The 13,063-nt window shown below is 51.5% G+C and overlaps 1 protein-coding gene across 1 annotated transcript in view; it reads left to right on the top strand.

The window, feature by feature from the left end:
* Positions 1 to 13,063, top strand: part of LOC130490028 (netrin-1-like) — a 31,747-nt gene that overhangs the window by 18,249 nt on the left and 435 nt on the right. Inside the window, exons 2-6 of the mRNA XM_056863820.1 lie at positions 4,619 to 5,593; positions 6,625 to 6,813; positions 8,110 to 8,259; positions 11,176 to 11,229; positions 12,166 to 12,246. Coding sequence (XP_056719798.1) covers positions 4,663 to 5,593; positions 6,625 to 6,813; positions 8,110 to 8,259; positions 11,176 to 11,229; positions 12,166 to 12,246 — 1,405 coding nt within the window. The 5' untranslated portion in view covers positions 4,619 to 4,662. The remainder of the gene's footprint in view (positions 1 to 4,618; positions 5,594 to 6,624; positions 6,814 to 8,109; positions 8,260 to 11,175; positions 11,230 to 12,165; positions 12,247 to 13,063) is intronic.

Below are 13,063 nucleotides of genomic sequence, written 5' to 3'. Positions count from 1 at the left end.
ACACGTTGAATTTTGTGGCGGGGGGGGGGGGGTCTTTCCAAATGTAGTATCTATAGCAGGGGTGTCAAACTCGATTGTTACGAGGGCCGGATATGACACAAATGTCACTTGGTCGGGCCGGGCCATGCCTCGCCAGCCCAGATCGAGAGTGGGCGGGGGGTGGCTGCCTTGGCAGGCTCGCGGGCCGGATCAGAGCTCTCAAGGGGCTGAATCCTGCCCGGGGGCCTTATGTTTGACACCTCTGATCTATAGAGAAGAAGCCACTACTGGATGGCTAAAAAAAGTCCCGTCTTGCCAAGCATGGGAACAGGACGCTGCCTGGCAGTGAGAAGAAGCCACACACCACGGAAGAAAAGACCTCCCTGTTGGCTGAGGAATGCGCCACTATCAAAGCCCCGGGCAATTAGCGATCAAGAAAAGCAGAGACAAGGCAGAGGCATCACTTTCCTCTCTTCCAAGGATTAGCCCTCCTATCAAGGGAGCAGAATCTGAGACGGGGCTCCCAAGGCCGCCAGACCTCCAGGAGCGTCTTGGCCCACACGGGAATCGACTGTCTCCCCCAGAGCCCCAACTCGGTTCAGGAGATGTCATAAAAAAGCCGATTACACGGCTGTGGCTTTGGGCGGCTTCTCTGCCTCTTGCACCGTGAGGCCTTTCTCGCAAGTGGCACGGACAGGGGCCGTTGGCTTTAGCGTCTCTTTAGGGCTCTTGGAGGGCAGGTGTTTTATTGGCCTGGCCAATACGGTTGCGCTCTGTTGGGTAATCAGTAAAAACCTGAAAAGGTCTAGAGATTCTGTTGGCTCCGCAGTACATGTCAGGTTGCCAACCTCCAGGTAGTAGCTGGAGCTCTCCTGCTATTACAACTGATCTCCAGCCGATACAGATCAGTTCACCTGGAGAAAAGGGCCGCTTCGGCAACTGGACTACAGCATTGAAGTCCCTTTCCTCACCTCCCCTCACCTCACCAAACCCTGCCCTCCTCAGCCTCTGCCCCAGAAACCTCCCACCAATGGCAAAGAGGGGACAGGCAACCCTAAGTGCTCATGCCCCATAAGATTCTGCCTTCGTTCCTCCCCTCTCGACTCCATCCTGGCTCTTCTCTGATTGACTCCTTCTCTTACCTCCCAGATTCCTTCCTGGCTCCAATTTTGCCCAATCAGCTTCTGGCTCTAATTGCTAGGGGCAAGACTTATTTTTTTGACACCTGTATCCCTATTTTTTGACCTTTGGCGTCACTTCTTCGGGGATACCTTTTCAAGTTTGTTGTTGAGCACACAGGCTCTAGGATTTATGTTTGTGAGGTTTTCGGTTCCTTCTGTGTGGGCTTTAGAAGTTAAACCTCTCGGGTAGGGAGTAGATGCATCTTCTCTGTGTGTAGGGTTGCCAACCTCCAGGTACTAACTGGAGATCTCCCGCTATTGCAACTAATCTCCAGCCGATAGAGATCAGTTCCCCTGGAGAAAACGGCCACTTTGGCAGTTGGACTCTGTGGCATTGAAGTCCCTCCCCTCCCCAAACCCCGCCCTCCTCAGGCTTCGGCCCCAAATCTCCAGGTATTTCCTAACCCGGAGCTGGCAACCCTATCTTTTGGGCTGCAAGAGGGAAGTCTCGCGGAGCCAGGGAGTGAATCGTCAGACACAACAGAGACCAAAGCTCCTGGACATTGAATAATTGTGCAGGACGGGAGATTCCACAAAGCACAGCTTGTCGCAACAGGACAGACTGAGGAAATTTGCACCTGCCAAATTCTCTTTTCTGCACTGTTGTCTGCTACTGCTGCTGCATCTGATTAGATTAAGAGCGGTGGTTTGGAGCGGGGGACTCTGATCTGGAGAACGGGGTTTGATTCCCCACTCTTCCACATGAGCAGCGAACTCTAATCTGGTGGGCCAGGTCGGTTTCCCTGCTCCTACACATGAAGCCAGCTTGGTGACCTTGGGCTAGTCACAGCTCTCTCAGCCCCATGTACCTCACAGGGTGTCTGTTGTGGGGAGGGGAAGGTGATTGTCAGCCGGTTTGATTCTTCCTTAAGTGGTAGAGAAAGTCGGCATATAAAAACCAACTCTTCTTCTTCTTAGCCCAGAAGGAGCAAGTGGATGTCTCTAGATGTGAGCTCAATAGGGTTGTCTCCAAACTGGAAGCGCCATTCAGAAATTCTCTCGGACAGAAGTTCTTTTTCTCGAAACTTCGACATTGCTAAGAAAGGTGTGGTTCTGACCTCCACCATTGCCAAACTGGGAGGGGACCTGTCTTCTTACTACGTCTTCTTACTCGCCACACTTCCCTACGCAGATGTGTGACTGTTGTGGGCCCCTTGGGGAACTACCATGTTTACTCAACCCTTGGCAGGATGGAACGCAGGGAAAATCGAGAATTCGGCTTATCATAACCCGCAAATTAGCACTCCCCGATCCATTGGTCATTGTCAACTACAGATCACTCCCCAAAGCCTTCCCCTCCTTACGAGCCAGAGACCAGATGCAAGCCCTCATTGCCTGTGACCCTTTCCCTTCTCACTCTCTGCTCCTTCCACCCCACCCCTGCTCCTGGGACTGGGCTAATTCCCATTCGTGCTTCTACTGTGAAAAGGGAGTTTAAGGCTACTTTCTCACGCTCATTAAATTCTCATCTATTTGCGTCTTTGGGCCCGGTTTCGAGATTGCAGCGAGTTGTTGAGATGTGCGTGCGTGCGTGTATGAATGATTCTTTCAAGAGTGATCACAGAATAGGGAACAGGTGGAGTAACCACTTGGGAAGGCGGATATGCATTCATCTGTCTCTTGGTTACCAAGGACGACCACCTGCATGGCCATCCCCTTTAAATTCTAGAGAAGCTTTGGAGGATGAGGGTGTGGTAGATTGAGACTGAAGCCCCACCCCCTCCTTCCATTGGCATGGAATTGGTTATGCTTTGCAGAGGAGGCTGGACAGGGCCCATGCCCATCACGGAAGCTGTTTGGGTGTCAGGATCACTATGCAGATGAATGGGATGCTCTATCTAGGGTTGCCGGGTCCAGGTTGGGAAATACTAGGAGATTTTTGGGGTGGAGCCCGGGGAGGATGGGGTTTGGGGAGGGGAGGGACTTTAATGCCGTAGAGTCCAATTGCCAAAGCGGCCATTGCCCACCAATCTAAGCAACCGGGCAACCCTAGCTCCAGGGTCTGGAGATCTGTTATAATTCTGGGAGATCTCCAGGCCCCGCTTAGAGGACCCACATCTCTACGATCATAAGAACACAAGAATAACCCTGCTGGATTAGACCAGTGGTCCACATCCTCTCTCACACACTGGCTAACCGGTTACTCTGGAGGGCCAAAAACAGGGCATAGAGGCCAAGGCCTTCTTCCAGTGTTGCCTCCTGGCACTGGTATTCATTTATGGTGCAAACCTAATTTGTCAAGGGCTTGGAGGCCACCCAGATATCTGTAGCCAGTACTATAAGTGCTGATCATTCCACATTGGGACTTGGAGCCCTTGTTCAAACAGAGACATCCTTTATGAATCGTCCTTAAGGACCCTTCTGTAGGTGCCACCAAGAGAAGCTGGCTGTGTCAGACAAGAGCTTGGCATAACCCTTCTCAGTTGCTCCATTTTGGCCACTCCTACCTCGCGTACTGGGAGAGCACACTATGGGTAATCCTCCTATTATGTGCAGTTGCCATTTTATGGGAACAGGGAAATGCGTGTATTTTCAAGTTTCAGTATGCACAAATGCTAGGGTTTCCCACCTCCAGGCACTAGCTGGAGATCTCCTGCTATTACAACTAATCTCCAGCCGATAGAGATCAGTTCCCCTGGAGAAAATGGCAGCTTTGGCAATTAGACTCTATGGCACCAAAGTCCCTCCCCTCCCCAAACCCCGCCCTCCTCAGGCTCCGCCCCCAAAATCCTGCCACCAGTTGCGAAGAGGGACCTGGCAACCCTAACAAATGCACACCTGCACGAAATCAGGAGACGTTCTGGAGGGGTAGCTGTGTTTCAGCAAAATAAAACAGAAGTGAGGCTGTGCCTTAAAGATGAACATTTATTCCAACCTGAGACTTCACTTCTTGAGATGCAAACAAAAGAAAGAAAAACTTATTTGTACATCCCTGACAATAACTGTAACAACATTTATTTTGCTACGTATACCATCTAAAAGAGCCCCGTGGTGCAGAGTGGTAAGCTGCAGTACTGCAGTCCAAGTTCTGCTCATGACCTGAGTTCTATACCAACAGAAGTTGGTTTCAGGTAGCCGGCTCAAGGTCGACTCAGCCTTCCATCCTTCCGAGGTTGGTAAAATGAGTACCCAGCTTGCTGGGGGTAAAGGGAAGATGACTGGGGAAGGCACTGTCAAACCACCCCGTAAACAAAGTCTGCCTAGAAATCGCCGGGATGTGACGTCACCCCATGGGTCAGAAATGCCCCGGTGCTTGCACAGGGGACCTTTACGTTTTTACCATCTAAAATAAGGAGAAAGCAGTACATCCCTGACAATCCCTGCAGCAGTGGGGAAATGGGGGATAATATAGGCAGGGGGGTTTGTGGGGGGGGGGAGGCAAGTTTTCCCTTCTTTCCCAACTGCAAGCTGTTCTAATGCGTCCATTCTGTGGATTATCCCCCCCCCCTCTCTTCCAGGTGATGTATAGTTATCCTTGACTCCTGGCCCCCTCCCCCCAGAGATGCTTCACTTCCCATGGGGCTTTGCGGTTTTCCTCCCATCTCTTCTCAGTTTGGCTTCCGGTCCCCCCAACCCTTGCTATGATGTCAACCAACATCCACGCTACTGCCTGCCGGAACTGTCCGAACTGGCGTCAGGGCGTCGGGTGGAAGCGTCCAGCACGTGCAGCAGGCCTCCCGGACGATTCTGCGCCTTCCGGGACTCCACCGACACAGCCTCCAAATTCTGCCAGCGCTGCCAAGAGAACTCCCACCTGCCAGAGCACCTCACAGACACCGAGGGTGGCGCGACTTGCTGGTGGTCGCGGCCGGCCGCCAACGCCACGCTCACTTTGGCGCTGGGTCGCCGGGTCGAGGTCCTCTATGTGGCGCTCCGGTTCTGCTCCCCGCGCCCAGAATCCCTGGCTATCTACAAGTCTATGGACCATGGGCACAGTTGGGTTCCCTTCCAGTTCTTCTCTGCCCACTGCTGGCGGCGCTACCACTTGCCGGCCACTACGGTTATTTTGAAGTCCATGGAGCACGAGGCGGCTTGTATCGATGCCCAGACAGCCCCGAAGCCCCTCACTGGGGGACTGGTAGCCTTCATGCCTCTAGCGGGCCGTCCCTCGGCCAGGATGTTCGAGTACAGTCCTGTCCTCCAGGACTGGGTGACCGCCACAGACCTCAGGGTGTCGTTTGACCGCATGCACTCGACGCGGACGCTGGGGCTGCGGAGAAGGGAGGCGTCCTACGGGGTGGCGGAGCTGCAGGTCGGGGGCAGGTGCAAGTGCAACGGGCACGCCTCACGCTGCGCGGCCGGGAAAGACGGCGGGGTGCCCCAGTGTGACTGCCAGCACAACACGGCTGGGCCGGACTGCGACACCTGCAAGGCCTTCTACTGGGACAGACCCTGGCAACGGGCAACGCCCAAAGACGCGCATGAGTGTGTGGGTGAGACTGAGAGAGGCTGAGCGCGGAGAGCAGATGTTTTGTGAGGGTTTGAAGTAGAGCTGGGCCTTCTTGTTTGGCAGTCTGCCTAAACAGTGATAAATTTATCCACCATCTTCCTGAGAGAGACAGCGTGTAGTGGTTAAGAGCAGTGGTTTGGAGCGGTGGACTCTGTTCTGGAGAACCGGGTTTGATTCCCCACTCCTCCACATGAGCGGCGGAGGCTAATGTGATGAACTGGATTGGATTCCCCACTCCTACACGCGAAGCCAGCTAGGTGACCTTGGGCTAGTCACAGCTCTCTCAGCCCCTCCTACCTCGCAGTGTGTCTGTTGTGGGGAGGGGAAGGGAAGGTGATTGTAAGCCAGTTTGATTCTTCCTTAAGTGGTAGAGAAAGTCAGCATATAAAAACCAACTCTTCTTCTTCTTCTTCTTCTTCTTCTTCTTCTTCTTCTTCTTCTTCTTCTTCTTCTTCCCTGTTTTGTTCAATCAAATCCCACCAGGGCCTTCAGCTTCAAGGTTTAGCTGGCTGGATGGGTGGGCAGATGTAGATCTTGCCTGCGTTCTTACCAAATCGGATCTTTATTTCATATATGAGAATTTTAGACCATTTTCACAGGTGCAGATCAGTCCTCACAGACTGGAAGGCCTTGAGCAAATGTCTACCCTGTCTGCAGGCAAGGCTGGCTCTGGCTAAAGAAAAGGTTGGAACGGGGCTGCCTACTCCAGGTTGGGAACTCCTCTTGGGTAAACTGTAGGCATATTCAAGCTAGCCCAATTGGAATGGTGACCTTGTTGTTATCCTGGAGATTTGGGGGTTAGCGTTGCCAGGTCCCTCTTTGCCACTGGTGGGAGCTTTTGGGGGGCGGAGCCTGAGGCAGGCGGGGGTTGGAGAGGGGAGTGACTTCAATGCCATAGAGTCCAATTGCCAAAGCGGCCATTTTCTCCAGGTGAACTGATCTCTGTCGGCTGGAGATCAGTTGTAATAGCTAGTACCTGGAGGTTGGCTGATAGACCCCTTCCTGCCTCCTCAGCATGCAACTGCCACCTCCACTCCCACCGCTGCCGGTTCAGCATGGAACTCTTCGAACTCTCAGGGCGCCAAAGCGGGGGGATCTGCTTGAACTGCCGACACCACACAGCTGGGCGCCACTGCCAGTACTGCTTGCCAGGCTTCAAACGTGACCTCAGCCGTCCCATCACAAGCAGTAAGGCTTGTAAAGGTGAGCTGGAACAACAAGGCTTCACTCTGGGAAACACACCGACAAAGTCAGGGAGGGACCGTGGCTCAGTGGTAGAGCATCTGCAGAAGGTCCCAGGTTCAATCCCCAGCATCTCCAGTTAAAGGGACTAGGCAGGTAGGTGATGTGAAAGACCCCTGCCTGAGACCCTGGAGAGCCAGAAAGAGGGGCCATGGCTTAGTGGTAGAGCATCTGCTTGGCAATGCAGACGGTCCCAGGTTCTATCCCTGGCATCTCCAGTTAAAAGGGAGTAGGCAAGTAGGTGATGTGAAAGACCTCTGCCTGAGACCCTGGAAAGCCGCTGCCGGTCTGAGTAGACAATACTGATTTTGATGGACTGAGGGTCTGATTCAGTACAAGGCAGCTTCATGTGTTCATGTGTCCTCTTGAATCTCTCTGTTTTACTCATTTCCATTGCAAGGATAAGCAAAGAGGGTATGTTTACCCTGGAGAGGAGACGACCGAGAGGTGACATGATAACCATCTTCAAGTACTTGAAGGGCTGTCATATAGAGGATGGTGCTGAGTTGTTTTCTGTTGCCCCAGAAGGTCAGACCAGAACCAACGGGTTGAAATTAAATCAAAAGAGTTTCCGTCTAGACATTAGGAAGAACTTTCTGACAGAGCGGTACCTCAGTGGAACAGCATTCCTCGGGAGGTGGTGGGCTCTCTTTCTTTGGAGGTTTTTAAGCAGAGGCTAGATGGCCATCCATCAGCAAACTGTGAACTTAGGCCGATCATGAGAGGGAAGGCAGGAAGGGTTGCATCAGTGTTTGGCTCTCATGGCCCTTCTTACATGCCCAGGGTAATATTGATCACCACTTTGGGGTCAGGAAACAATTTTCTTCCAGGCCAGATTGGCCAGGGATCCTGGAGGGGTTTTGTTGCCATCTTCTGGGCAAGGAGTAGGGGTCGCTGGGGGTGTGGGGGGAGAGGTAGTTGTGAATTTCCAGCATTGTGCATGGGGTTGGACTAGATGACCCTGGTGGTCCCTTCCAACTGTATGATTCTATGCTTCTAGGGCTGCTCTAAACTAATCTCACACTTCTCTAGCAGTGGTTCCCAAATTGGTCAGTAGCTGGGGGGTGGTGGGATTATCTAGGGGGGCACTAAGAGGCAAGAGGGCAGCAGGGGGTGCTAGAGGTGGGCCCCTTCAACTGTGTTGTTGGATAGGGTAAGGGGCTCTAGGTTGGGTTTGTGGAACCAAGGGAGCGGTGGCCTGAAAAGTTTGGGAACAACTGCTCTAAAGCAATAACCCCTGCCTTGTTTCCTTCCCAGCTTGCCAGTGCCACCCTATAGGAGCAGTTGGTGCCATCTGTAACCAGACGACTGGGCAGTGCCAATGCAAGAACGGTGTCACTGGGCTGACCTGCAACCGCTGTGCCCAAGGTTTCCAGCAAAGCCGCAGCGCTCACACACCCTGCATCCGTAAGCTTGGCTCTCATGTGAACCTCGCTCGTTTGAACCTTCCCTTTTGGTATGGCTCCTGGTGTGGCCTCAGCATGCATCTCCAGTAAAGGCGTTGATGCTATGGTATCTGCATTTCGGCGGGTCCTTCTGTCCTACCTTCTGCCAATATCTTAGCACCTCCAGTAAGGCGTGCACATTTACCAAAGGTACCGTAATGCCAATATATCCTATAGAAGCGCCTCATAACCGGGCAGCTGTATATTTTTTTCCCCATCGCAGCAATATCAGAGTAAGCAACAACTCCCTTCTGCATAATCCTCCTCCTCCTGGTATGTTGTACTTGGGGGTAAGATGCAGAAAAGAGCAACCGAAATGATCAAGGGACTAAAGCAACTGCTTAGGGCTGTTCAGCTTGGAAAGAAGGCAGTTAAGGGGAGATGATAGAGGTCTATAAAATTATACATGGTATGGAAAGAGTGGGCAGGGAGAAGCTTTTATCCCGCTCTCATAATACTAGAAGGTGGGGTCATCTGCTGAAGCTGGAAGGTGACAGATTCAAAACAGATAAAAGGAAGTATTTCATCACACAACACAGTTAAATTGTGGAACTCCCTGCCCCAGGATGTGGTGATGGATGCCAACTTGGAAGGCTTTAAGAAGGGAGTGTACATGTTCATGGAGGAGAGGGGTATTCATGGCTACTAGTCAAAATGGATACTAGTCGTGACACATACCTATTCTCTCCAGGACCAGAGGATCATGCCTATTATATTAGGTGCTTTGGAACCCGGGCAGGATGGTGCTGCTGCAGTCGTCTTGTTTGTGGGCTTCCTAGAGGTCCCTGGTTGTCCATTGTGTGAACAGACTGCTGGACTTGATGGACCTTGGTCTGATCCAGCAGGGCCTTTCTTATGTTCTTATGTTCTGCCTCCAAGATAAAAGGCTGTGAAAACAGGTCACAGCGGTAGAAGCACCATGCCCTCCAGGGAGCCCCACCCATTCCACAGGAGGTGCTAGATGAGGGAATCATCTGGCGAAGTGGGCATCTGACAAAATGAGCTCTGTCACAAAAAAAGTATGTCACGCTTAATCTGTTAGTCTTTGGGGACGTTTAGTTACATGATGAAATAGCTGGATCTAGGCAGAGTATGAAAGTCCCATCTGTGGTGGAACTAAGGTGAGACATCCAAGATATCATACCTGCAGCCTTCTGCCAATACATAAGAACATAAGAAAAGGCCATGCTGGATCAGACCAAGGCCCATCAAGTCCAGCAGTCTGTTCACACAGTGGCCAACCAGGTACCTCTAGGAAGCCCACAAGCAAGACAACTGCAGCAGCATTATCCTGCTTGTGCTCCACAGCACCTAATATAGTAGGCATGCTCCTCTGATCCTGGAGAGAATAGGGATGCATTATGACCAGCATCCATTTTTACTAGTAGCCATGGATAGCCCTTTCCTCCATAAGAACATAAGAAAACCCATGCTGGATCAGACCAAGTCCACAGTCTGTTCACACAGTGGGCAACCAGGTGCCTCTAGGAAGCCCACAAACAAGACAACTGAAGCAGCATTATTCTGCCTTTGTACCACGGCACCTAATATAACAGGCATGCTCCTCTGATCCTAGAGAGAATAGGTATGTATCATGACAAGTATCCATTTTTACTAATAAAATAAAAAATTCTTAAAACCTTCCACTCACATCATACCTGGACCAAACGTCACTGAAAATACCCTCCCTAAGCACCATTTATTATAATTTTTAAAATTGCTTAGATCAAATCTAGCATTTCCACGGGCACAAGGACTTGCACCCGTATAGTGTGATTTTCCCGCTTCCCTTCTCCCATCGTAGTCTGAAACATCCCCTGAAATCCAGTCCCCGGGGGGACATTTCTGTCCACTGCAGGTGGGGGAAGGCGGAAAAATTACACTATGAAACGCCAGTGTGGATCCAACCAATAACTGTCTTTTAGAGTGGATGTAAACAGCTTTGGAAACCAATTTATAACTGGAAAGCATACTAGAACATGACAACAATTTGGTTCAGGGAATCATTGCAAAAAAAATCTCCGGGAATTTAGAGAGCTCTCCTGTCTAATGCTGAGGATGTTTGTTTCCTGTGAAAAGACAACTGAATGATCAGCTTGAAAACACCTGCCAGAAATTCTAGTGCCCAGAGTGGACTGAGCCAAGAGAACTTTTAATGGTTGGAGGGGAGAGATGTTTAGTGTTCTATGCAATTCCTTGCCCCTTCTGGTTGCAGACTAACAGCCCATTCATAACCTTTTGGCAGCCATTTTCCGGCCGCTGAAAGGCTTTAAAAAGCCTTTCGATGGCTTTTTAACGTTTAAATGGGGCGTTTTGCCATTCTCCCCACCGGCCATTCTCCCCACCAGCCATTCTCCCCACTGGCGTGCTGGGCCGAAAAGGGACAGGGAGCTGCCTACTGACAGCTCCACCCCCTGGCACGCCCCAGGAATACCCCCTGGGATGCCGGCGCGGGGCTTTGCACCGATGGGATGCCGGTGGAAGGCCCAGCCAGCAGCGCCAGGAGACCGGCGTCCAAGCCTCCCTGCCAGCGTTGAGGCCACTCTGTGTGGCGTAAGTAGCCCGGGCACCGGCACAGGGGTCCCCAACGCCGGCACAGCCCCTTTTGGGTCTCCTAACGACTTTTGTCCTTGGAGGTCAGGAACTGGCTGTTACAGTGCAATCCTAACCAACGTTACTCCCTTCTTAGCCCACTGCAATCAATTGGCTTAGACAGGAGTAACTCTACATACGATTGCACTGCAAATGTATGCAAAAATCGGTGGGTGCAAACAGACTTCACTGGGACCCATTTGCTTCAACACTACGATTCCTTTCTTATCGGTGAAGAATTTCCTTTAAAACATTAATAGCTTGCTCTGTGCCTTCTGTCTCTCAGGGATCCCGGAAGTGACGACGACGACCGTGTCCCCCCCGCAGGAATGGAACACAGGTGAGAAGGTGAAAAGGAACAGCTCGTAGTTCTTTGGTCTTCTGAAGAAGGAGAGGCAGGAGCTTGTTTGGTAGGTAGGGTTGCCAGGTCCCTCTTCGCCACCGGCGGGAGGTTTTTGGGGCAGAGCCTGAGGAGGGCGGGGTTTGGGGAGGGGAGGGACTTCAATGCCATAGGGTCCAATTGGCAAAGCAGCCATTTTCTCCACGGGAACTCTATCGGCTGAAGATCAGTTATAATAGCAGGAGATCGCCAGCTAGTACCTGGAGGCTGGCAACCCTAATACAGCCACAACTGTAGTACGATAACAGTGGCTAGAAAAAGTGGGGCTGTGACGACAGAAATGGGGGTTGGCTGTACCTTTGCACAGCCCCATCCCCACAAGTCACAGACATGTGACGAGAGACACTAATTGCGGGCACTGATTCTTCATGAGATCGTGGGCATATACATATGGCTGAGAGCCTGCCCCAGTTGCTCACATGGCATGCCAGCCTTTATTCATGCCCAACTGTGGGGTAGGCGGGATGCGTCTCTGTGTATGATGAAGAGAATATAATATCTAATATTGATGGAGGTCTAGTGGTGTAGTGGTTAAGAGCGGTGGTTTGGAGCGGTGGACTCTAAGAACCGGGTTTGATTCCCCGCTCCTCCACTTGAGCAGCAGACTCTAATCCGTAGAACTGGGTCGGTTTCCCCACTCCTACACATGAAGCCAGCTGGGTGACCTTGGGCTAGACACAGCGCTCTCAGCCCCACGTACCTCATATGGTGTCCGTTGTGGGGAGGGTAAGGAGATTGTCAGCTGGTTTGATTCTCCCTTAAGTCGTAGAGAAAGTCAGCATATAAAAACCAGCTCTTCTTCTTCTTCTGGGGATGATAGTCAGGAAAAGTTAGCAAAGAGGGTTTTACTACCGCCTAACCCTGTACGTCTGCCAGGCACTGAATGTCAGACCCACTGTGAACCACCTCGAGGACGTGTCCACATGAATTTAAGGAACTACTGCAAGAAGGATTACGGTAATATGAACCTTTGGTTTGGTAATTGTACTATGGACCTATATCCCCAAATATCCCCAAGCATATCTCCCTGTGCCAAAGGGATGCTAAATGCGGGAGTCATGCCATACCCTACCTCAAACCAAGCTTTCCCCTGATAAAAGTAATTGTCTTGCAGTCTTGATATGGAGAACATTGTAAAATCTCAGGTAGGGCCTGCCATCTCTCGGTTGGGGAAATTATTGGAGATTTGGAGGTGGAGCTGGGGGATGGCAGAGTTCAGAGAGAGTTGGGTTCCCAGCAGGGATGTGATGTAGGGTTGCCAGCTCCAGGTTGGGAAATACCTGGAGATTTTGGGGGCAGAACCTGAGGGGAGGGCGGGGTTTGGGGAGGGGAGGGACTTCAATGCCATAGAGTCCAATTGCCAAAGCAGCCATTTTCTCCAGGGGAACTGATCTCTATCAGCAGGAGATCAATCGTAATAGCAGGAGATCTCCAGCTGGTACCTGGAGGTGGGCAACCCTAATGTGATGACATACAGTCCCTTCTGAGAATGCCATTTTTTTCCCAGGAGAACGGATCTCTGTAGCCTGGAGATCAGTTGTAATTCTGGGAGAATGCCAGTCCCCACCTGGAGGTTGGCAACCCTACCTTTAAGAGGGGGGAAATGTGGTGAGATGCGCATGCAGGCTTGCTCATTCAGGACGTGATATCATAGTTCCTCAGTATGTGCATCATCGCTGGAAACACAACCTTCCTGACTTTCTGAGGGAGTGACATCATAGTCTTGAAAATAGATCAGGAGACGGTCCTGTTTCGCGGAAGGGAAGGGCAGAAT

Source organism: Euleptes europaea, chromosome 18, assembly GCF_029931775.1.
Source record: "Euleptes europaea isolate rEulEur1 chromosome 18, rEulEur1.hap1, whole genome shotgun sequence".
Taxonomy (NCBI): domain Eukaryota; kingdom Metazoa; phylum Chordata; class Lepidosauria; order Squamata; family Sphaerodactylidae; genus Euleptes; species Euleptes europaea.
The sequence above is the reverse complement of the archived record's forward strand: the minus strand, read 5'-3'. Positions and strand labels throughout refer to the sequence as shown.